The sequence below is a fragment of the Pavona decussata genome, unplaced genomic scaffold, assembly GCF_977016875.1.
Source record: "Pavona decussata unplaced genomic scaffold, jaPavDecu1.1 SCAFFOLD_210, whole genome shotgun sequence".
In the NCBI taxonomy this organism is placed as follows: domain Eukaryota; kingdom Metazoa; phylum Cnidaria; class Anthozoa; order Scleractinia; family Agariciidae; genus Pavona; species Pavona decussata.
The window spans coordinates 139,479-163,713 of NW_028145615.1; the positions used below are offsets into that span (position 1 = coordinate 139,479).

The 24,235-nt window shown below is 36.6% G+C and overlaps 2 protein-coding genes across 4 annotated transcripts; both read right to left on the reverse strand.

The window, feature by feature from the left end:
- Nucleotides 1-441: 441 nt before the first annotated feature.
- LOC146460559 (beta-1,3-galactosyltransferase 5-like) lies at nt 442-9,825 on the reverse strand. 3 transcript variants are annotated; one of them, XM_085087938.1, is made up of 2 exons: nt 9,558-9,825; nt 442-3,237 (listed from the first exon to the last, which is right to left on the reverse strand). In XM_085087938.1, exon 2 carries the CDS (start codon nt 3,168-3,170, stop codon nt 2,088-2,090), a length of 1,083 nt encoding a protein of 360 aa, XP_084944064.1. In that variant the 5' UTR covers nt 3,171-3,237; nt 9,558-9,825; the 3' UTR covers nt 442-2,087. The 3 variants fall into 3 exon arrangements, with proteins under 3 accessions (XP_084944064.1, XP_084944065.1, XP_084944066.1); XM_085087939.1 differs by having other exon boundaries at nt 9,544-9,589; XM_085087940.1 differs by lacking the exon at nt 9,558-9,825 and adding an exon at nt 6,906-7,180.
- A 2,998-nt stretch (nt 9,826-12,823) lies between these two features.
- LOC146460560 (beta-1,3-galactosyltransferase 5-like) lies at nt 12,824-21,558 on the reverse strand. Its single transcript, XM_085087936.1, has 2 exons — nt 21,431-21,558; nt 12,824-15,066 (listed from the first exon to the last, which is right to left on the reverse strand). Exon 2 carries the CDS (start codon nt 14,997-14,999, stop codon nt 13,914-13,916), a length of 1,086 nt encoding a protein of 361 aa, XP_084944062.1. The 5' UTR covers nt 15,000-15,066; nt 21,431-21,558; the 3' UTR covers nt 12,824-13,913.
- Between the last annotated feature and the right edge of the window lie 2,677 nt (nt 21,559-24,235).

Here is a 24,235-nt window from a genome sequence, read left to right on the forward strand (position 1 = left end):
AGTAACTACTTTGGTTTTGGTTTTATGACACTCGATTGGAAACCGCTCTAATACTAATACTAATACTAATACTAATACTAATACTAATACTAATACTAATACTAATACTAATACTAATACTAATACTAATACTAATACTAATACTTAATACTAATACTAATACTAATACTAATACTAATATTAATACTAATACTAATAAATACTAATACTAATACTAATACTAATACTTATACTAATATTAATACTAATACTAATACTAATAAATACTAATCCTAATACTAATACTAATGCTAATGCTAATGCTAATGCTAATGCTAATACTAATAAATACTAATACTAATACTAATAGTAATACTAGATCATACCAATATTTGACGTTTATTTTTATAACGATATCTTTTTTTTTCTTTTTTTGTCTTACAAAAACTGTAACGATTCGAATACTATAAATGAAGCAAAAATTAAGAAGTATGCCGATTTTCTCTGATCAGATTTGCATCGGCCTTACACGGAATGCTCGGACCCTGGGCTCCGGAGCTTAGTTCAAATAAGTTCTTTGGCAGATTGATCAGTGATTTGAACACACTATTTTTTTTCATTTTGTTTTGTATTTCTACGATTGGCCGAGAAATATTATTTACTTACAGTGTATGCTACAGTTTGTCAATAAGGGAGAAACGAGAGCACTGTTATGAAGTTATATTTTCTCTATTTAAGTTTGTGACTGGACTTGTTTTTATTTGACTTGGTTATTTACCATTTTAATTGATAAAAGCAGTTGATCTTATTGGTGAATAATCTGAAGGAAGGATGGGTGCATTTTTTGCCACATTCCTAAATATATTGCTTAACTAAAATTAATAGATGATTTAATAATCGAAAATCTTCCTTCTTTTGCCAGATTTCCAAAAGAATATCAGTATTAGAGTCCAGCCAGAAGCTCGTTGTATAGGAGCATGTAATAAGTTAATTTTCGAGGGATTCGTTCTTCTGTTCACAGAATGTGCATAATGGTGAAGTTATCAAGCCTATTTTATTAAAAAATGAATTTGCTATTAAGTATCTGTTCAAAATTTTTACATCAGTGGAAGTCCCGAGATTCTGTATCCTCGAGAAGTTTAAATTTGAACACACTAGCTGTGTACGTGTTGCACAAACAAAATCGTTGACTTAAAGAACGAACATGTTTATGAATTATTCTTGTCGAAAACAACTTTACCGAGAAGAATTCAAAACTGCAAGAAACACGCGCTCTAAGGGCAAATTTCGAACTTTTACATGCTCTTGCGGTCGCTTATTTGTATCCCGGCAATCAATCAGACAGAAAAGAGTGGTGTAGACTGCGGATAAATCATGAGCAAGGGGAGGAACACGGTTCGACTACTCGAGTAGACTTGCTTCGAGCAAAAAAGCAAAATTTTATCGTCATTTAAATAAAATTATCTTTGATTTCCACTTCTTTTTCTACCTATATTTCTTTTTTCAAACACTCGAGAATTGGTGGCACATGAATTTTAATGCAGAAGAAGACGTGAAAATCAAATACACAATAGACAGCAGTTGAGACGATAAATGATAATTTTATTGAAATCTTCAGAAAATTCTGCTTTTTGCTCAGAAACAGTCTGCTTGAGTAGTCGAAACCTATTGGTAAATACTACGCCGCGTCCCCCAATTCTCAAATACTCAACGACGCATTAGCATTTTTTAAACTGAACACCTTAACTTGGTGTAAACTGCACTGTATCTCCCCCCAGTCGTTACATGTTAAATCGGTGGCCAAATTCAGTGATGTTGGACTCTCTGAGTGTTTTGCTCAATGGAAAAATCTCTTAAGTAAACTCACTCTGCTTGTAGTTCAGACTTAGTCTGCAACAAGCGAGAACAAACAGAGCTATTTGCATCAATCTACCTTACTCAATAATTGAGATCGGTGCAGCTTGGTCATCCGTCTTACGAAATATCATGTAACCATTTCACGAATGACAGGCACCAGTTAACTTATGTAGTTAAAGTGCTTATTTTGTATGATCACACACAAAAGTCTGTTTTATCTAAAATGCCCAAACCCTGTATCGAGTCATGTACTAATGTTCAGTATTGTTGCTTCCAGTTTTTGTCATTCTGGAGCTCCTGAGTTGTGCAAGTTCGTGCTCTACTCTTTCCTTCATTGCCATGTTAAACAGCTCCCCCATGCATTGAACCGAAGCTCTATGCTGAGTAAAAGTATCTGGGGAGAGTTTGCACTCCCCTGAGTAACGAAAAAATGGATGTTGCCTTGCTTTAACATCACCCATTTTTTCTACCAGCAGGCCAATATAAACATCTTCCAGTTTGAAATGTTTCTTGCTGACGTCAAACATTTCCACTAACATGGGGACCATATCTGATGACAAAACATATGCTGGACCATTGCAGAAGTCCGGATATGTAGTTCTGTTGTACTCTTCAAAAGACACCCCATATTTCCCACCTCGAAATGGCCTCGAACTGTACCGGCACCTTCCCGTGTAAAGTTTTGTTTTAGGTGTATCAGGCGTTCGTAGATAGTCCATCAGCAAATAAGGATTAACAAACACATCGTCATCAGTCTTGAGTAGGTACTGAAAATCGCAGTATTTTGATGCCCATTCCAGACCCATCTGCGTCTTCAAGGTAAGATTATAATAATTTTCTTTTTGAGCTCCTCGTATTAGATCTCTGTGCATCATTCCCTCAGCTTCCAAGTATTCATTCTGTACGCTGTCATCTGGGGTCTGACCGAGAAGAAACACGGTCTTCCATCTCGTCTTCATGGATGGATCAGTTGCCCATGTTTTTCGAATGACTGATCTTCTATCAAAGTAAGCAGGGCTGGTAAACACCATAATCAGGAGAAATATCTTTTGGGTACATCGTGTTCGGGATATTAAATATGTCTTGTGTGAGAGAATTGCATCTTTGGTTGGCGATGGAGTCAGTGTTGTCACTTTTAAAGAAAGTGATTCATCGTTTTTGTTGACCAGTCCCTTCTGTGAGGCTTCCTGGTTTTGCAGATCCTTGGTATTCGTATTACATTTCAGATACAAGTCCTTGTTCACCATTACTGTAATTATGATGGTAAAGATAACTCCATTTAGCAGCAAAAGACTGATCATTGACTTTCTCTGTGTTACAATCCCCACTGGCATGGTAAGTTGTATCACAGGCTTGGACGATATCTTTCGAGGAGGCTTTGATATTTGACTTTAAGAAGAGCTGAAAAGGGAGTTCACGAAAGAATAAGTTAATTTCATCCTTTGCTTACCACGGGGGTTCCTGTGGCCATACTATCATGGAGGTATCATTTATGCCGGTTTCCAAAACTATTTATTGTTTCGTTCCCAAAGTAATCACCTCTTGAAAATAGCGACAATCGGCTGCTTATGATGAAATTTAATTTAATTTAATGTTTCTCGAAATGATCTTTGTCAACTTAGCTCATTTCCCTACTAGTGGTTGATTAGCATCAAATCATATAAATACCTATTGAACTCCTGAAGTCATAACAGGGGTTAACTCTTTAACCCCTATTATCAAAGAACAAATTCTCTTATCTTGTCCCCATACTTATCTTATAAAATTACTTGGGAGAAGTTATTAAAATATCAAGAAAATTCGCCTTGGGTGATGATATTCTTAATTCTCATGACTTCAGGGGTTGAAAAGGTATTGACATTACAAGGAGAAATTTGATGCTGATCACTGTTAAAGGGCTTAAAGGGTTAAACAGTACACAAGCTGGGTATTGTTACGAGACAGTATTGTATAAACCGCTTCGGTAGCTGAACCATTCCAAAAGCGGCTGCTTTAGATCGAAAGCAACAATCAAGTTCGGTTATTTTTGCAACTTTATAAGGTCCGGGACATTAAGATAACAACATGTTTAAGTTAGAATGAGAAAATCTAGAACTGACAACTGAAGAGTCGCTGGCCATAAATGTTCTGCCTTTCAATGTGTTTAGCGACTGTCGTCGTTATTTCCATGGATGTTTATAGAAAAGAGGGAAAGGTAAACAATTTATAAGGTTTGGTTTTTGTACAAGAAGTCAGTAGCTTAAGGTTCTTTTACGACCGCACAGAAAGACTAGGCATGTTGGAAAAAGACGACTGGACATTGATAAAAAACCTTCGGAATTCAATTTAAGTGTTGTTATTCATAGTTTCCATTAATTTGTTCTGCTGTTAGTAGACTTTCTTTTGATTTGCTTACTTTCTAAAATATCTCTAATGATGTCAATGATTATAAGTCATTAATTTTATTTAACAAACCTTTTTGAAACGGTAAATCGAAAGAATAACTTCTAAAGAATACTCGACAATTACTTTTAATAGTGGAAATTCGAGAGTTCATGGCAAAGATTTTACGCTTCGAGTTGTAGTATGCTTATCTGATCAGAAATCATCGCCAGTGCCATGTCGAAAATTATGTTTGAGCACTTGTAGGAATCCACCTCACCAAAAAATTAGTATTTAATTTGATTGTTATGAAACGTGCTCCGCACGGGTCAATAAATTTGTTTCAAAATTGACTCGCAATTCTTTCTAATTGCTTACGTACACGTTCACTTTTTAGACGTAAACTGAAACGATTATTTGAAAAAAGATTTCATTTGGGAAGGATTTTGTCTGTTTTTCTGCGTACTTTCGTTGATAAAACGTGGTTCCTTGACTTTTGTGTCCGTACAAGACGACTAGAGGCGTTCACGCGGGATATTTTGGCACTTGGTCGATAAAAATTAGCTTTAATAATTTGAATGGCTACCCACAGTCACAATAAAACGTACAAATAAATAAAAACGCAATTGTAAACACTCAATTCAGCATTAGAAACAGTGTTACTTGGGAGAAAGAGCAACACTTTACTGTTGCATGAAAGTGACACAGAAATGCCTCACTCCGTTCTAATATACCCGCTCGACTCAAGGCCGCCAATAGGCCTTTTTATACAGCTTTGTGTCACTGTCGTGGGGATGAACTAGTTATTGTTATATGACTAAGTGCCAATATATGAATATTTGAAGAGGAGAAACCACGTAAACTAAACGAAACAAGTATTTTCCAGCTATATAAAATCGAACAGTAACGACAACAAACTGAACTGACATAACATGGAAAATATTCATAGCAAGTTTTGGCTGAAAAACTCGGGAGCATTAGAAAAGCACTCCAGTATTGAGACGTTCCAGTTTGAACGAACACATTATGTAATGTTCTTTGCTTGATCATGAAACCTTTAAGTGGTGTTCATTTAAAGCGCAAGCGCGAGATGCGAGACTGGTTGACTCAGCTTGCGTGCAGTCATAGTTGAAGGAGATCTGATCCGTTCGTGAGGAAAATATGTTTGTTCACGTACAAAAATTTCGTGAAAACTGTCAGGAGTACGAAGATTCGGTCCATCAAAATAGTATTTCAGTTAAAATTGTTAATCAAATTTCTAATTTTTGTGAGGTGGATTCCCACAGGTGCTCGAGCAGCTTCGACTACATCCGTCGCGCCAGTGATGATTTATGATCGATTTGCGATGTATTCGAAGCGTAATTTCTTGGTCGCGAACTCTTGAATGTCCACTGTTCAAACTGTCGAGTACTCCTTATAATCATTCTATCCATTTACCGTTTAAACAAGGTGTTTTGTTTCTGAAAACGGAATATTGGAGTTTTGAAAATTTACTCGTAAACAAACACGGCCACCATTTTGATTTTTATAAGTGGAAAAGGATCCGGGGCATACTAACGTACTTTTCTAGACCCCACTAAGACCTACAGAAAATTGGTTCTGATTGGTCAGTCTTTGCTGAAGACAATTGGACAAAAATATCCCTTCTGGGGGAGAAGAGGGTTTAATCCAGGTTGAATGAATAAATTAACACGTTAATTTGTGACTAAGATGAAGAAAAAGAAACTCTTCGAAAACCTCAACGCGGTCTACTCCAGGGCATTCCGCGTAAAAAACAACAAGGGCTCTTTATTCTACCAATAACAAAAGTTCAAATTAAAGTTAATTAAATTAGTTAACCAAATAATTAATTGGTACCAACTCCCTGAAATAGCTAAGAAGCTAAAAATGCCAGGGAACTGGATTTAATAAACTAAACTAGTAATAAACAAAGATTAGTAGAGTGTGTTCGAGCTGTTCACATACAGAGAGTTACAAGGAAGGAAGGACATTATTTGACTTCTTTAGTTTGGTAATGAAACTTGGTGATTAGTGTAATGTAGTTTTGAGAACAATGGGTGTGTTTCAAAAGGAATGGCCTTAAAGGCTTTATATAAAGGGCTTAAGTTTCTGGAATGGCTATGTGGTTGTCACATCTTGTTTACTGAATGTCAGGGTGAATCTCAAAACTACACAAGTTATAGGTAGAAGCAAAAAGTAATGTCAGTTGTTGCAGTCAGTGTGTCACTTCATTTGCTACAGCTTACATTGCAGAATGGTTTTTGCCATTTGAGGTTGTTTGGGTTTGTTTGAAGGAGGTTTAGTTTTTTTGTACATGAATAATATTGTTAGAATCCTTCAACGAGGTATCGTTTTCATACAATTCCCTTCCTAAACAGAGTTTAAATTTCAAAGCCTGTGTGGCACATACCCACCCGCAACCAAGTCGTGTAGCCCCCCAATCGCCTCCCCTTGGAGTCTCATTAAAAACTGAAAATTCTACTGTTGCGTTCTGCATGAGTAAGTATAATTTTCATAATGATTCAGTTCTGCAGCTTATGACATGCAGTAAGGGCCATCTTCAATAATTTTCTTTCATCCACAAAAAAGGAGCTGCAATTTACAGTTTTAAGTGTCCTTCAGAGTAAAATCGATGTGTGACTGCGAGCCAGTGAGCCAATCCACAAACCTAAACATGACAATGATAAGCATCACGTACGTAAACGTACCATCATAATCCCAGCTGACTCGTGCTTCATTTCATCAAAACCATCAACAATATTTGTACTGAACTTTCCTGGTTGTCTTATGCCTTGACAAGCTCTAACTAGCTCTTGCACACTATGTTTCAGTTTATGCTAATGTTACAAGTGACGCTAAACCCTGAACACATTCATTATTATTGTAAATTTGTCACTGAAAAACCCCTAAGGGAAGTGTCAATAAAGTATTGTATTGTATTGTATTGTATTGTATTGTATGGTATTATTTTAAGATATTGTTATTTAAATTTTCAGTGAGGTTTTTTTTCCTTTGCTTCGTGTGGTTTCCCGTTTCCTTGGGGCCATAAACACTCAGTTGGCAATTCATGACTTTACTTAAACACTTAAGCATACACTGCAGATTTAATTTTGTGTTTGTGATTGTAATGCTAGTGGTACAATACTTGTCTCACTTGCCGATTTTAATTAGTTTGAATATTCGATTCATCGTCTTGAATATGGAATAGATTTGTATTTTGGCGTGTGCAATTATGGGTCCAAATGAACCCGCTAAATACTCAAAAACGACTCCAGTAAAGCGATGCTAAGTTTTTAGTTGAACTCAAACAAGAACTGCATCATGGAATTATGAAAAGCTGGAAAATAAGTTTTGCCCGCGAAGAATACACACAACAAACAATATTAACTAATATTGCAACAATATTTGTTGTACGGTAAATAGAACGAAAATCGTTGAATTTGTTAATTAGCCTTACGTTTCTTCTAGTAAAGTAAAATTTTGGTTCCTGAATCCGGCGAAGCTCACACCACGATATATAGTATGTAAACAGTTTTCATTTCGTTACGGAATGAAATTGCAACTAGTATTTTGTAAACCCCTATACAAGCTGTATTGGCATGTGCCGCCCCGAAGGGTATGGTAGTAAAGTCATTTTGGTCTGAAAACGGGTACAAAGTTTGACCATCATGGTCTTAAATCGTGTATGGTTTTTAAGGGAACTACGAAAGCGTAGAAACGTATTTGTCTTTTCAACTCCAAATGAATAGTAGAGAAAGAAAAGGATCCAAAATATACCATTCGAGCTGAATTTTCGGGTGAATTTTACCAATTCTTGACCGACGGCACTGATATGAATCGAAGCTTAATTACGCCAGAAGCTAGTTCTGAAAGCGGGTGTGGAAAATTGCATATTTTGGTCTGAAATAGGGTCAGGATTTGGAGAACAGAGCTGCACACCCCTACCGAGAATTTCGAGTAGTACCCCTCCCCCGGGCTCGTCACCCTCGGATACCGGAGCCGCTACAAGTTACCTGTTAACTTGCCTCCCACGCAGACGTTCTTAGGGGTTAGTCACGCGTTCCTGCCCCACGACGTTCGCCGCTTGTAAATTTTATGAAAGACCAGGTAGACAAATTGGCAAATCTTGGAATTCTTGCCACTTCTCTGAGTGAAATCACTGAAGAAAATGCAGGGTGTTGTGGAAGGAAAAATTTCAATCGTATAAACTATATGCACGTCCGGAAGCGGAAATATCTCCACGGGTGATGATTTCCGTTGTTTCGCAGTATTTTATTGGCTTTACTTGTCATAATGAGTCAATGCTGATTGGTCAGTTCAGACAAAGGCAATTTGCCGACGAACGGAAGTGGCTGTTCGTTTCAGCAGACGTTCGTGGGGCAGGAACGCGTGACGAACCCCTAAGAACGTGTGCGTGGGAGGCTACCTGTTAACTACCATATAATGTTTTCGACTGTTTCTGTTTCTACTGCATATCTTATGGTCTATTGTTTGAGCCTGTGGGAAAATCTGAACTTAACGCCGACAGAAGCCACTGAGAAGCGGGAAGATCTGGACATTAAATACTTCAGTAAAGCTAAATTCAGCTGTAAATTAAATATACTCAGTTCTCAGTGTTACAGGAAAATTTTTATACTGAATTTTATGCAAAAGCTGTAAAGCGTATTTCCGCGCCTGGGGAACTCATTTTGACTCAGTAATTAATGCCGTTTCAAAGCCAATGGTAACAAATGTGATCTAGTTTCGCGGCCAGAAACCTTTGAAATTTTCTAAAAAGTATATCTTCCTGGATGTTTTTAATGTGGAATTTGAAACGTGGCTATTGCGAGTTCTGAGTTCGGGTTAACTATAAATCGCAGCCCGTTTCAAGCGGTTCAACATGGCCGCGTTCATTTCATTTCGCGAAGAGCCGTACAAAGCAAAAGCAAGAGAAATGATTGTTGGCCGGCAAGGAGAAAAAAGGATAAGACTCCCATCATCTCCTATCGCGTCCTTTTTCCTCTAGGGAGGAAAGACAGAAACTGAGTCTGTTTGTCTTTGCAGACGCCGCGCGGTGCTTAATATTTATACATCATCACTGTCATGTCGCTAGCGAGTTCTTTTTCACTTAGCGAGTTCGGGCTAGCAAGAACATTAACAATTTATTTGAAAAACAAGAGAATGAATGGCTTGTCCCGCAAATAGTTACAAAACTAATCTAGGCGGGACAAGACGAATACAGGAACACTTTAGAAAACTAGCAAGAACTTACAAAATACAGTCATGCAAAAACTTTACGTAGTAACAGATTGATTAATTAAAGCTCAACGCGAAGTCGTGTCATTTAGCAAGTCACAATCAACTTACCGACGGTGACTTACCTCCGATGAGCGTTGAAGGCGATTGCAGACTCCGGATGACAATGATAAACCAGAAGATATCGAAAGACGATTTATTGATAGCCTGCGAGCAAGCTCTCGAGGAAGAGGAGGGGTGGGGAGGGGAGAAGGAGTGAGATCTTGGAACCGAAACCCTCAGTACTCCTCGCAGCTTCCTGCTCTCCTAGCTGTTAGGATTTGGTCAATCGGCGTCAACCAGAAACAATAGCAAACGTAAACAAACACGTGAAAGGTACAATGTCATCAGATACCGCGCGTGTAGCACGAAAATTTTGCGGATTGGCGATTTTTTGTGGTTTGCAGGAACAAACTTTTGCGGTTCAAGATGACTGAAATTTCTGCTAAACTAATTTTTGCGATTCTCTGTTCAAGCAGCAGAACATTTAAGTGGAAGAAACTTAATATTTTCAACTTTTATTGTACGGTATGTTGAGTCACAGTTCGCTCTTCTTACCTTTCGGAGACATATCACTGTTAGTAGTACCTTACTGCAACAACTCTTTCATTAATAGGGTTTAATTATACAGACTAGATACAGACTACCGTATGTATCTAAGTTCTGGTTGCTTTTTCCAATGGAAAATCATGTTACTGTTCTTGTTTAACTCCAATGTATATCACCTCAATGGTACAAGTCTTATTAAAAGCGGAACTAAATTTGTTCCATACTTCAAACGATTGTGAAGTCAAAACCATGCACGGCATGAGGCCAGAAGCCAATCGATCACGTCGCGATAGACTAGCATACTCTAATACTAATACTACTACTAATACTAATACTAATACTAATACTAATACTAATACTAATACTAATACTAATACTAATACTAATACTAATACTAATACTTATGCTCTAATACTAATACTAATACTCTAATACTAATACTAATACTAATACTAATACTAATACTCTAAGACTAATACTCTAATACTAATAGTTATACTTATACTAATAATTATACTAATACTAATACTAATACTAATAGTAATAGTAATACTAATACTAATACTAATACTTATACTAATACTAATACTAATACTAATACTAATACTAATACTAATACTTATACTAATACTAATACTAATACAAATACAAATACTAATACTAATACTTATACTAATACAAATACTAATACTAATACTTATACTAATACTTATACTAATACTAATACTAATACTTATACTAATACTAATACTAATACTGATACTAAATACTAATACTAATACTGATACCAATACTCTAAGACTAATACTCTAATACTAATAGTTATACTTATACTAATAATTATACTAATACTAATACTAATACTAATAGTAATACTAATACTAATACTTATACTTATACTAATACTAATACTAATAGTAATACTAATACTAATACTAATACTAATACTAATACTAATACTAATACTAATACTTATACTAATACTAATACTAATACTTATACTAATGCTAATACTAATACTAATACTAATACTAATACTAATACTTATACTAATACTAATACTAATACTAATACTAATACTAATACTAATACTAATACTAATACTAATACTAATACTCTAATACTAATAGTTATACTTATACTAATAATTATACTAATACTAATACTAATAGTAATAGTAATAGTAATAGTAATACTAATACTTATACTTATACTAATACTAATACTAATACTAATACTAATACTCTAAGACTAATACTCTAATACTAATAGTTATACTTATACTAATACTAATACTAATACTAATACTAATACTAATACTAATACTAATACTAATACTTATACTAATATTAATACTAATACTAATACCAATACTCTAAGACTAATACTCTAATAGTAATAGTTATACTTATACTAATAATTATACTAATACTAATAGTAATACTAATACTAATACTAATACTAAAACTAATACTAATACTTATACTAATACTAATACTAATACTAATACTAAAACTAATACTAATACTAATACTAATACTAATACTAATGCTAATACTAATACTAATACTTATACTAATACTAATACTAATACTAATACTCTAAGACTAATACTCTAATACTAATAGTTATACTTATACTAATAATTACACTAATACTAATACTAATAGTCTAATACTAATAGTTATACTAATACTAATAGTTATACTAAAACTAATACTTATACTAATACTAATACTCTAAGACTAATACTCTAATACTAATAGTTATACTAATACTAATGCTAATACTAATACTAATACTAATACTTATAATACTAATACTATTACAAAAATACTAATACTAATACTAATACTTATACTAATACTCTAATACTAATATTAATACTCAAATACTAGACTAATGATAATACTAATACTCTAATACTAATACTAATACTAATACTAATACTAATACTAATACTAATACTAATACTAATACTAATACTCTAATACTAATACTAATACTAATCATACCAATATTTGACGTTTATTTTTAAAACGTCAAATAAAGTAGTCGCGTTTTCATCGGCTTTATGCGGAATGCTTTGACCCTGGTCTCCGGACCTTAATTCCAATAAGTTCTTTGGCAGACCGATCAGTGAATATTTGACGTTTATTTATATAACGAAATCTGTTTTTTTTTTTTACAAAAACTGTATTGATTCGTTTATAAAGGAAAAATTAAGAAGTATGTCGAGCTTCTTTTATCAGTTGGATTTAGATCGGCCTGACACGGAATGCTCGGACTCTGGTCTCCGGATCTTAGTTCAAATAAGTTCTTTGGCAGACTGATCAGTGATTTGAACACAATTTTTTTTTATTTTGTTTTGTATTTCTTCAATTGGTCGAGAGATATTTTCTATTTACAGTGTATTCTACAGCTTGTCAATGAGAGAGAAACGAGAGCACTGTTATGAAGTTATGAAGTACATAAAGCGTAAAGTCTATGTTTTCTCTGTTTAAGTTTGTGACTGGACTCGTTCTTATTTGACTTGGTTATTTGCCATTTTAATCGATAAACACAGTTGATCTTATTGGTGAATATTCTGAAGGAAGGATGGGTGCATTTTTTTGCCACATTCCTAAATATATTCCTTAGCTAAAATTAAAAGATGATTTAATGATAGAAAATCTTCTTTCCTTTGCCAGATTTCCAAAAGAATATTAGTATTAGAGTCCAGCCAGAAGCTCGTTGTATGGGAGCATGTAATAAGTTAATTTTCGAGGGATTCGTTCTTCTGTTCAAAGAATGTGCATAATGGTGAAGTTATCAAGTCTATTTTATTAAGGAACGAATTTGTTATTAAGTATCTGTTCAAAATTTTTACATCAGTGCAACTCCTGAGATGCTGTATCCTCAAGAAGTTTAAATTTGAACACATTAACTGTGTAAATGAAGCATATACAAAAAATTGACGGACAAGAACGAACGTGTTTATGACTTATTCTACACAAAAACAACTTAACCGAGAAGAATTCGTTGACAAACTGCAAGAAACATGCGCTCTAAGGGGAAATTCGAACTTTTACATGCTCTTGCGGCCGCTTATTTGTATCCCAATCAATCAGACAAAAAAGAGTCGTGTAGACTGCGGATAAATCATGAGTAAGGGGAAGCACACGGTTCGACTACTCGAGTAGACTTGCTTCGAGAAAAAAAAAGCAAAATTCTATCGTCATTAAATAAAATTATCTTTGATTTCCACTTCTTTTTCTACCTATACTCCTTTTTCCAAACACTCGGGAATTGGTAGCAAATGGATTTTAATGCAGAAGAAGAAGTGAAAATCAAAGACCCAAGACAACAGTTTAGACGATAAATGATAATTTTGATTCAAATGTTCAGAAAATTCTGTTTTTTGCTCGAAAAGTCTTCTTGAGTAGTCAAACCTTGTGTTTCCCATCGCTAATTGATATGCCGCGTCCCCCAATCCACAAACACTCAACGACGCATTGGCATTATTTACAACACCATAACCCGGTGTAAATCGCACTGTATTCCCCCCCCCCCCCCCCCCAAGTCGTTACATGTTAAATCGGTGGCCAAATTCAGTGATTTCCGACTCTCTGAGTGTTTTGCTCAATGGAAAAATGTCTTGAGTAAATTCACTCTGCCTGTAGTTCAGACTTAGTCTGCAACAAGCGAGAACAAACAGAGCTATTTGCATCAATCTACCTTACTCAATAATTGAGATCGGTGCAGCTTGGTCAACCGTTTTACGAAAAGCTATGTAACCATTTCACGAATGAAAGGCACTAGTTAACTTTTTAGTGAAAGTGCTTATTTTATGTAATCACACAGAAGACCGGCCGTTTTATCTAAAACGCCAAAACCCTGTGTCCAGTCATGTACTAATGTTCAGTATTATTGCTTCCAGTTTTTGTCATTCTGGAGCTCCTGAGTTGTGCAAGTTCGTGCTCTACTCTTTCCTTCATTGCCATGTTAAACAGTTCCCCCATGCATTGAACCGAGGCTCTATGCTGAGTAAAAGTATGTGGGGAGAGTTTGCATTCCGTTGTGTAACGGTGAAAAGATGGATGTGGCCTTATTTTAACATCACCCATTTTTTCTACCAGCAGGCCAATGTAAACATCTTCCAGTTTGAAATGCTTCTTACTGACATCAAACATTTCCACTAACTTGTGGACCATGTCTGATGATAACACATATGCTGGACCGAGGCAGAAGTCCGGATATGTAGTTCTGTTGTAGTCTTCCACAGATACTCCATACCTCCCTCCTCGATAAGGTTGGGAACCGTGCCAACAACTTCCTGTGTAAAGTTTTGTTGTGGGTGTGTCAGGCTTTCGTAGATAGTCCATCAGGAAGTAAGGATTAACAAACACATCGTCATCGGCCTTGAGTAGGTACTGAAAATCGCAGTATTTTGATGCCCATTCCAGACCCATCTGCGTCTTCAAGGTAAGATTATTATACTCATCTTTTTGAGCGCCTCGTATTAGATCTCTGTGCATCACTCCCTCAGCTTCCAAGTATTCATTCTGTACGCTGTCATCTGACGCCTGACCGAGAAGAAACACGGTCTTCCATCTCGTCTTCATGGATGGATCAGTTGCCCATGTTTTACGAATGACTGATCTTCTATCAAAGTAAGCAGGGCTGGTAAACACCATAATCAAGAGAAATATCTTTTGGGTACATCGTGTTCGAGATATTAAATATGTCTTGTGTGGGAGAAGTTCTTCTTTGGTTGGCGATGGAGTCAGTGTTGTCAGTTTTAAAGAAAGTGATTCATCGTTTTTGCTGACGAGACCCTTCTGTGAGGCTTCCTGGTTTTGCAGATACTTGGTATTCGTATTACATTTCAGATACAAATCCTTGTTCACCATTACTGTAATAATGATGGTAAAGATAACTCCAATTAGCAGCAAAACACTGATCATTGACTTACTCCTCGTTACAATTCCCACTGGCATGGTAAGTTGTGTCACAGGCTTGGGCGATATCTCTCGAGGAGGCTTTGATTGTGTGACTTAAGAAGAGCTGGAAAGAAAGTTCACAAAAGAAAACGTTAATTTCAACTTTTGCTTACCACGGGAGTTCCAGTGGCCAGATGATCATGGTGGTCTCGTTTTGTTTCTAAATATATATTAAAAAAGGTCCTAAATAACTAAAATATCGTTACGTTCCCAAACTAATCACCTCTCGAAAATAGCGACACCCTGTGGTTTATGATGAAATTCAATTTAATTTAATTTAATTTAATGAGGCTCGAAATGATCTTTGCCAACTTAGGTCATTTCCCTCATAGTGGTTGATCAGCATCAAATCATATTAATACCTATTCAACTCCTGAAGTCATAACAAGTCTTAACCCTTTAACCCCGATTATCAAAGAACAAATTCTCTTGTCTTGTCCCCCGTACTTATCTTATAAAAGTACTCGGGAGAAGTTATTAAAATATCAAGAAATTCGCCTTGGGTGACCCCTAATATCAAGGAACAAATTCTCTTATCTTGTCTCCATACTTTTCTTATGACGTACTGCGGAGAAGTTATTAAAATATCAAAAAAATTCATCTTGGGTGATGATATTTTTAATTCTCATGACTTCAGGGGTTGAATAGGTATTGACATTACAAGGAGATATTTGATGCTGATCACTGTTAAAGGGCTTAAAGACTTAAACAGTACACAAGCTGGGTATTGTTATAAACTGCTTTGATAGCTAAACTATTCCAAAATCGAAAGTAATAATCAAGTCCGGTTACTTTTGGAACTTAATAAGATCCAGGACATTAAAATAACAACATGTTTAAGTTAGAATCAGAAAAAAAAAAAAACATCGAGTACTCCCTATAAGTCACTCTATCCATTTACCGCTTAAATAAGGTTTGTTTTCTTTTTCTGAAAATGGCATATTGGAGTTTTCAAAGTTTACTCGTAAAGAAACACAGCCATCATTTTGATTTTTATAAGTGGAACACGATCTGGGACAAAAGCGTACTTTTCTAGGCCCCACTAACACCTACAGACATTGGATTCTGATTGGTCAGTCTTTGCTTACGACAATCGGACAAAAAAAATCCCTTCTAGGGGAGAAGAGGGTCTAATCCAGGTTTAATGAATAAACAAGATGCCTATACTGGCATTTACGCGAGATGCATTTATTCCAACTGTATACTTCGCAGATTTATAAAACTATCCTTGCTAATGGAATAGTTTGAGTCACGACGATCGCGTTACGTTGTTTCCCTTGTGTTACGCGACTCAGACTTTCACTGGAAATGTCTGAATTTCCATTACGATAACCTAAGCTTCTCAATGACCTCTTTTCAGTCTCGCATCGTGGTCTAAGACTGTCAAACAAAGCACGATTCCTTCGCCAGGACCTCTCCAATTTTCACCGTTTTAAATGTTGAGGGCTTCATAGAGGTTATTCTTTCAATTTACCGTTTCAAAATGGTGAAATTTCCGTTTGAAAACGGCACACTTGAGTCCACAACATGTTAACAATATGGCGCCACCAATTTAATCCATGATTAATGAATAAATCAAATTATGCTTTGACGTCACACAAGTAGGGGTGAGTGGGTCCCTTCTCTCGCGATATACGGCCTGCTTTTGTTGAAGACAATCAGAACAATATATCCCGAGTAGGAGAGGGGAGAGTTTAATGAATAAATTAATGTACCGATTTGTGGCTACGACGAAGGAAAAAAAAAGAAATCGACCCGTTTTTAGACACGGTATGCCTCTTCAGGGCATCCCGCGTAATTAATATGTCAATTTGTGACTGCGATGAAGAAAAAAGAAACTCTACGAATTGCAAAAACCTCAACGCAATCTGCCCCAGAGCATCCCGCGTAAAGAACAACAACAAGGACACTTTATTGTTCCCATAGCAAAAGTTAAAATTGTAGTAAACAAGATGCCTATACTGGTATTTACGCGAGATGCATTTATTCCAACTATATGCTTCACAGGTTTATAAAACTATCCTTGCTAATGGAATAGTTTGAGTCACGACGATCAGATTACGTTGTTTCCCTTGTGTTACGCGACTCAGACTATTAGCAGAAATGTCTGAAATTCCATTACGATAACGTAAGCTTCTCAATGACCTCTTTTCAGTCTCGCATCGTGGTCTAAGACTGTCAAACAAAGCACGATTCCTTCGCCAGGAATTCTCCAATTTCCACTGTTTTAAAGGTTGAGTGCTTCTTAGAAGTTATTCTTTCGATTTACCGTTTCAAAATTGTTTATTTTCCGTTTTAAAACGGCACACTTGAGTCCACAACATGTTAACAATATGGCGCCACCAATTTAATCCAAGATTAATGAATAAATCTAATGATGCTTTGACGTCACACAAGTAGGGGTGAGTGGGTCCCCTCTCTCGCGATATACGCGACAAGAATGGATTTTGATTGGCCTGCTTTTGTTGAAGACAATCAGAACAATACATCCCGAGTAGGAGAGGGGAGAGTTTAATGAATAAATTAATGTACCGATTTGTGGCTACGACGAAGAAAAAGAAATCGTCCCGTTTTTAGACACGGTTTGCTCCCTCAGGGCATCCCGCGTAATAAATAAATAAATTAATTAATTAAAGGGTACCAACTCCCTGAAATAAGTAAGAAGCTAAAAATGCCAATGATCAATAATCAAGGATTAGTAAAGTGTGTTATACTTAAGAATTGGGTCATGCTTAGCGTGCGCATATCGAGTTATGGATGCACGCGGGAAGTTTGGAGAGCACGAGAGAAGCGTAAGAGTTGCTCGAGGCGTAGCCGAGAGCAACTCTAGCTTCTTGAGTGCTCTCCAAACTTCCCAAGTGCATCCATAACTCGATATACGCACAGCTAAAAGCATGAACCAATTCTTTTATAACATAGTGAAAATAAAGTAAACGATTTCTGGAAATTAAAACAGGTTTTGTTCCTGATTAATAACAAAAACTCTGAACAACAACAAAAAAAGTGGTTTTTCATATTGGTTTAATCTCAACGTTTCATTCACTTTGACAAGCTCTGATAAATATACATTTTTTATGGTGCTGTCTCTCTGTAAAACGTTTTTTATAACACAGCGCGCGCATGCTTCTCCTTCATCTAACTTGCACACGTCATCGGATGGACGCACGGCCGTGCGTATGTTGAGAAATATACCATGATGACGCCAATAGAAATTAGATTAGGATGCGCGCGCGCTATGTTATAAAGTGAGTAACAAGGAAGGAAGGACATTATTTGACTTCCCTAGTTTGGTAATGAAACTTGGTGATTTTTCTATTTAAAATGTAGTTTTGAGAACATGGCTACTGTCATTGTCACATCTTGTTTACTGAATGTTAGGGTGAATCTCAAAACTACACAAGTTATAGGTAGAAGCAAAAAGTAATGTCAGTTGTTGCAGTCAGTGTGTCACTTCATTTGCTACAGCTCACATTGCAGAATGGTTTTTGCCATTTGAGATTGTTTTGGTTTGCTTGAAGGAGGTTTAGTTTTTTTGTACATGAATAATATTGTTAGAATCCTTCAATGAGGTATCGTTTTCGTACAAACTCCTCGCTCAACAATTTTTAAATTTCAAAGCCTGTGTGGCACATACCCACCCATAACCAAGTCGTGTAGCCCCCCACCCCCACCCCCACCCCTTGGAGTCTGATCAGAAACTGAAAATTCTACTGTTGCGTTCTGTATGATGATTACGTTCTTCAGCTTGTGACATGCAGTAAGGGCCATCTTCAATTTACAGTTTACAGGAGCTGCAATTTACAGTTTTAAGTGTCCTTCAGAGTGAAATAGATGTGATTGCGAGCCAGTAAGCCAATCCACCAATTTTAACATGACAATGATAAGCGTCACGCACTTAAACGTACCAAAATCCCAGCTGACTGATGCTTCGCTTCATCAAAAACATCAACAATATTTGTACTGAACTTTTCTGGTTGGCTTATGTCCTGACGGTGCAAGCTATAATTACTTCAAATTTGATATTTTAGTTCACTTACACACTCTAAAAATAGCTCTTGCACGCTATGTTTCAGTTTATGCTAATGTGACAAGTGATGCTAAACCCTGAAAACATCCATTGCTTTAAGATATTGTTATTTAAATTTTCAGTGAGGTTTTTTTTCCTTTGCTTCGTGTGTTTTCCCGTTTCTTTAGGGCCATAAACACTCAGTTGGCAATTCATTACTTCACTTAAACACTTAAACATACACTGCAAAGTTAATTTTGTGTTTGTGCTGGTGGCACAATACTGGTCTTTTTGCCAATTTTAATGAGTTTGAATGTGGAATAGATTTGTATTTCGGCATGTGCAATTATGGGTCTAAATGAACTCGCTAAATACTCAAAAACGACTCTAGTAAAGCGATGTTAAGTTTTTACTTGAACTCAAACAAGAACTGCATCATGGAATGGAGAAACGTCGGAAAATCAGTGTTGGCCGCAAAGAATACGCACAATCCCACTTGACTGTTATCAATTAATATTGCAACAATGATATTTGTTGTACGCCAAATCGCACGAAAATCGTTGTCTGTGTTAATTGGCCTTTCGTTCCTTCTAGTAAAGTAAAATTTTGGTTCTTGAATCGAAGCTCACACCACGATATAAAGTATGTAAACGCAGTATTAACTGAGTTTTCAATTCGTTACGAAATGAAATTGCAACTAGTATTTTGTAAACGCCGTCTAGTACACTAGAATATGTACAAAGTGTATATCGAATATACGATATGTTTTCATGTAGGTATAATCGCGCTATCGCGATAAGAAACTCGTCATTCTCGGACATGGCCGCCGCTGCAAGCTATCTTTTAAGAGAGTTTTTGTTGTTGATTTGTTTAAAGGGGTTCATTGTTTGATATCTCTGTCATGCGTGTATTCAGATAAGACCTTAAGATGTCGTGCGTGTCAAAGATCATTCATTCCTGTGTGATCTTTGTGAAAGCAAGAGCAACTCACCCACCCACCCACCTCACCCGGGTTTAAGGTGTTGTCTCTTCAGTAGTACAGTCGAACCTGTTTATAACGGCCACCCGCGGGACTTGAGAAACTGGCCGCTTATAAAATACAGGTGGCCGCTTAATACAGGATCACTAAAAATACTCACTGGGTGTGGTCTAATATCAATTTTAATGGCGTATCATACAAAAACATTTCATTCAAGGAAACAATAGAACAATTAACACTCTCAAGCGATCAATACTTTAAACAAAGTTCAGTGCCAAATTGTAACTTAATGGTATAATATACGCAACATTGTGTAAAAATGCTGTACAATAAATTGTCCTCTACTCTTCTACGGTATACACTACCGTATTTCTATGACTTACAGTTCACAATGAAAAGCGTAAACGATACTTAACTGCCGAGTATCAGCTTACAGTAGCTTTGTACATGTTATATCTTGGTTTTCACGTGGCGTCAACAATTTCTAGAATTAAAATTTAGAATTTTTTTTCAATGGATTTTTTTTCAATGGCGTGGCAAAAATCGACAGTGAAAACCGGCAATATTGATGATGCATCGCATTTTAAACACAATAAAATACTGCATAAAAATGACATATTTCTGTATCACATTTAAATAACATCCGTTTACCCCATCTGCTGAGTCTGTTTATGGTAATAATTAGTCCTTATCACATGTGTTGTCGACTGTATTTGTTCAGTTCAATGCATTACAAATGGTCTATTGTTCGAGCATGTGGGTAAATCTTAACTTAACACCGACAGAAGCCACCGAGAAGCGGGAAGATCTGGACATTAAATACTTCAGTAAAGCTAAATTCAGCTGTAAATTAAATGTACTCAGTTTTCAGTCCTACAGAAACATTGTTCTACTGAATTTTATGCAACAGCTTTACAGCGTATTTCGGCGCGTGGCGACGGAACCCATTTTGACTCAGTAAGCTTACTGTATAAAGCTTCATCACTGCCGTTTCAAAGCCGATGGTAACAAATATGATCTAGTTTGGCGGCCAGAAACCTTTGAAATTTTCTACAAAGTAGATCTTCCTGGATGTTTTTAATGTAAAATTTGAAACGTGACTATTGCGAGTTCTGAGTTCGGGTTAAATAAAGCACACCCCGTCTCAAGCATTTCACTTTCAACATGGCCGCGCTCATTTCGTTTCGCAAAGAGCCGTACAAAGCAAAAGCAAGAGAAATGATTATACCGGGCCCGCCAGCAAAGAAAGGATAAGACTCTCATCATCTCCTATCGCATCCTTTTTGCTTCAGGGAGGAAAGACAGCAAGCTCCAGTCTGTTTGTCTTTGTTATTATATTGCGTGCAGACGCATTTATATATCACCACTGTTATGTCGCTAGTGAGTTCTTTTTCATGATCGGTTGTGTTTGAAAAAGTATTTAGCGAGTCGCAATCAACTTACCTGTAGAGAATCCAGTACCTCCAGTGAGCTTTGAAGGCGATTGAAGACTCTGGTGGCAATGATAAACCAGAAGACGTTTTACCAATCGCTACATGTACAGTATTTAGAGTCAAACCAACAGGCAGAAGTGCTGACGTCACTGTGAGGTTTATTTCCGTGAGGCTGACCCAATCAATGTGCGAGTCACGTGAGTCACGCAAGCCACCTTGCGAGTCATGCAAGCCAAGTGTATTAAAAACATGAAAAACCATATCACGCTGCATGTAGATACATTTGCAAAATATTTATTTCATACGAGCTATGCCAACGAAAGTTTTAATTTCATGCATGTGCGGAAACGTGTTATACCGTATTTCCTCGAATAATAGTCGGGGGCGATTATTTCTTTTTTCGCACCGAAAGGGGGCGATTATAGGGAAGCGATTCTTCGAGGGAGGCGATTATTTCAAATGTTTCTCACAGGAGGTCCTGCCCTAAATATTTTGTTTTATTATACAGTGATTAAATAAAAATAATAATAATAATAATAATTACATGAAAAAAATAAACCGAACATGGGCCTTTTAAGTGTTTCAAATTTGTTTCGTTGATTAATCAATGTTCAATGTCAATGTCTTCGGGTCTCCCTCGCAGCCGTTTTTAGTGTCGTCACGCAACGCTCCTCCCACGTTGCGTGGCGACACTAAAAACGGCTGCGAGGGAGACTAGGTCAGAGCCTGAATCATCACTGATTACTTTTAAAAACATGAACATTACCATGGAAAAAACTGTAGAAAAAAACCCCCGGTGCTTTTGTAACCATTCAGTTGTGTGCAATTAAATGAAAGCTTGTTTGTTACCCAAGATGTCAGATTTTTACCCTAAGAGGGAGGGCATGAAAGAAAGACAAAATGACGAGGGGGGGGGGGAGGGGGGGCGATTATTTTAAGCATTTTCGTCCAAGGGGGGTGATTGTTCGAGGGAGGCGATTAATCGAGGGACGGCCATTATTCGAGGAAATACGGTAGTTTAGTGTTATTATTATAGCAAACGTTTGGATGCTATGTCCTTAAAAACGTACATAGGGCGCGAACGTAACCTATGACTCCTGTTTAAAACCGATGCAACTCAGTATCATCAATAGAGCCAAAAAAAAAAAAGAAAGAAAAAAGTGAAAATTGCTTCTAAATCCGAATGTCCCTAAAATCGACTAACTGCTAAAACAAGCGCTGCAACGACTATCACTATGAACGTCCTCATAACGGTCCTAAAATCACATCAGAAATTTAAAAGTGCAAACAATATTCAAATTGTGTGACGGCAGAATCACTTTCTGCATCCGCCTCAGCAACGATCTGGATCCCTGTCCGACAAGCTCTTTCATTATCTCTCACCGCAAGTTCCACCGACTACCCGCCAAGCACATCAGTAATTACAATGAACTGCTTCACATCGCTATTATTATTATTATTATTATTATTATTATTATTACTCCGGCTTCCAAAGGAAAGTCCGAGCATTTAAATGGGCACGAGTTTATTCTCCAGTCGCAAATCGCCCTCCGACGTCTTCTGCGCGTGCGCAAGACCAGAAAAGGTCAGCGGAGCACATGATCTGTTTACAGAGCTTGAGGGCCGAGCTCGAGTGTTTACACAGTTGATCAAGTGAGGCGAAGCCATCTGTCTTCAGTGGAATCTCAAGGATTGCAAGCTTGAATATACGCTAAATCCATGGTAGAACCACACTAAACTGACAGCAGGCAAGCAAACTCATGCGAAGTGAGATGTAACACAAACCTTCTCTCAGCTCGATTTCCCTATTATTTTCAAGCTGATGGTTCAAATTACGTTCATCTTGTATGTAAAATACATCTACCGTCGATACTAATCGCCAAAAGCTTGACCACCAAAAAGGGCACAACAACATCGGAAGAAAACCGTTTCTTTAACGGTTTCATTGTCTGTGTTGCTAGGCAAATTGGGACACTAACGTGACGTATATTTTTTCATGCCAACCAAGCTCATTTCCATAAGAGAAGCCCGAGTACACGCAGTTATGCGTATGCGTCTAGTTGTTATTGTTATTGTTATTGTCATTGTCATTGTCATTGTCATTGTCATTGTCATTGTCATTGTCATTGTCATTGTCGTTGTCATTGTCATCATCATTGTCATTATTATTATTATTATTTATTTATTTATTTTTTTATTTTTTTCAGTGGGATGCATATCTGTCGCTTGGAACAAAAAGAAGTGCAAATTTCGCTGAAAAATACCGTCGAAGACGCGTGTTGATTGTAAAACGATTTATTCCTTCGACCGAATCAAGGTTCAGATAACATCAATACATCATGTGAAAAAGAGAAAAAAAATATAGAGATTACACTAATGGAAGTCACATATTCTCTATTTTCTCTTCAGAACACGGTGATCAGCAGTTTGACACATTCTTTTTTTTTTTGACACTGTTAAAGCTTGTTCACTGTTTAATTATAATGTCATTACAGTGGAATCCCGATGTTTCCCAATCCACTATTTTTTTTAACTTCCTATTATTCGAAGCAGTTTTTGGTTCCACTGACAATTTTCGTTTCCCTAAGAGGTTCGAAAACTCGGGAATCCATCGGTATAACTAGGTTCCACTTACTTTCTTGGCTATATTTTAAAGGTTTATTTAATTAATTAATTTATTTATTTTCTTTGCGGTGTGGGGGGGGGGGGGGGGGAGGGGTCGGGGTAAGTGGCGAGGTGAGTGTCTTGCCTCGAGGAGTGTTGGAATATTTCGTTTCAAATATAGATAGGCTTAAAAAAGAACATTTTACAAGAG

Excerpts from the sequence above, each read along its gene's own strand:
- LOC146460559 (XM_085087938.1), bottom strand. The coding sequence starts at position 3,170 with ATGCCAGTGGGGATTGTAACACAGAGAAAGTCAATGATCAGTCTTTTG.
- LOC146460560 (XM_085087936.1), bottom strand. The coding sequence starts at position 14,999 with ATGCCAGTGGGAATTGTAACGAGGAGTAAGTCAATGATCAGTGTTTTG.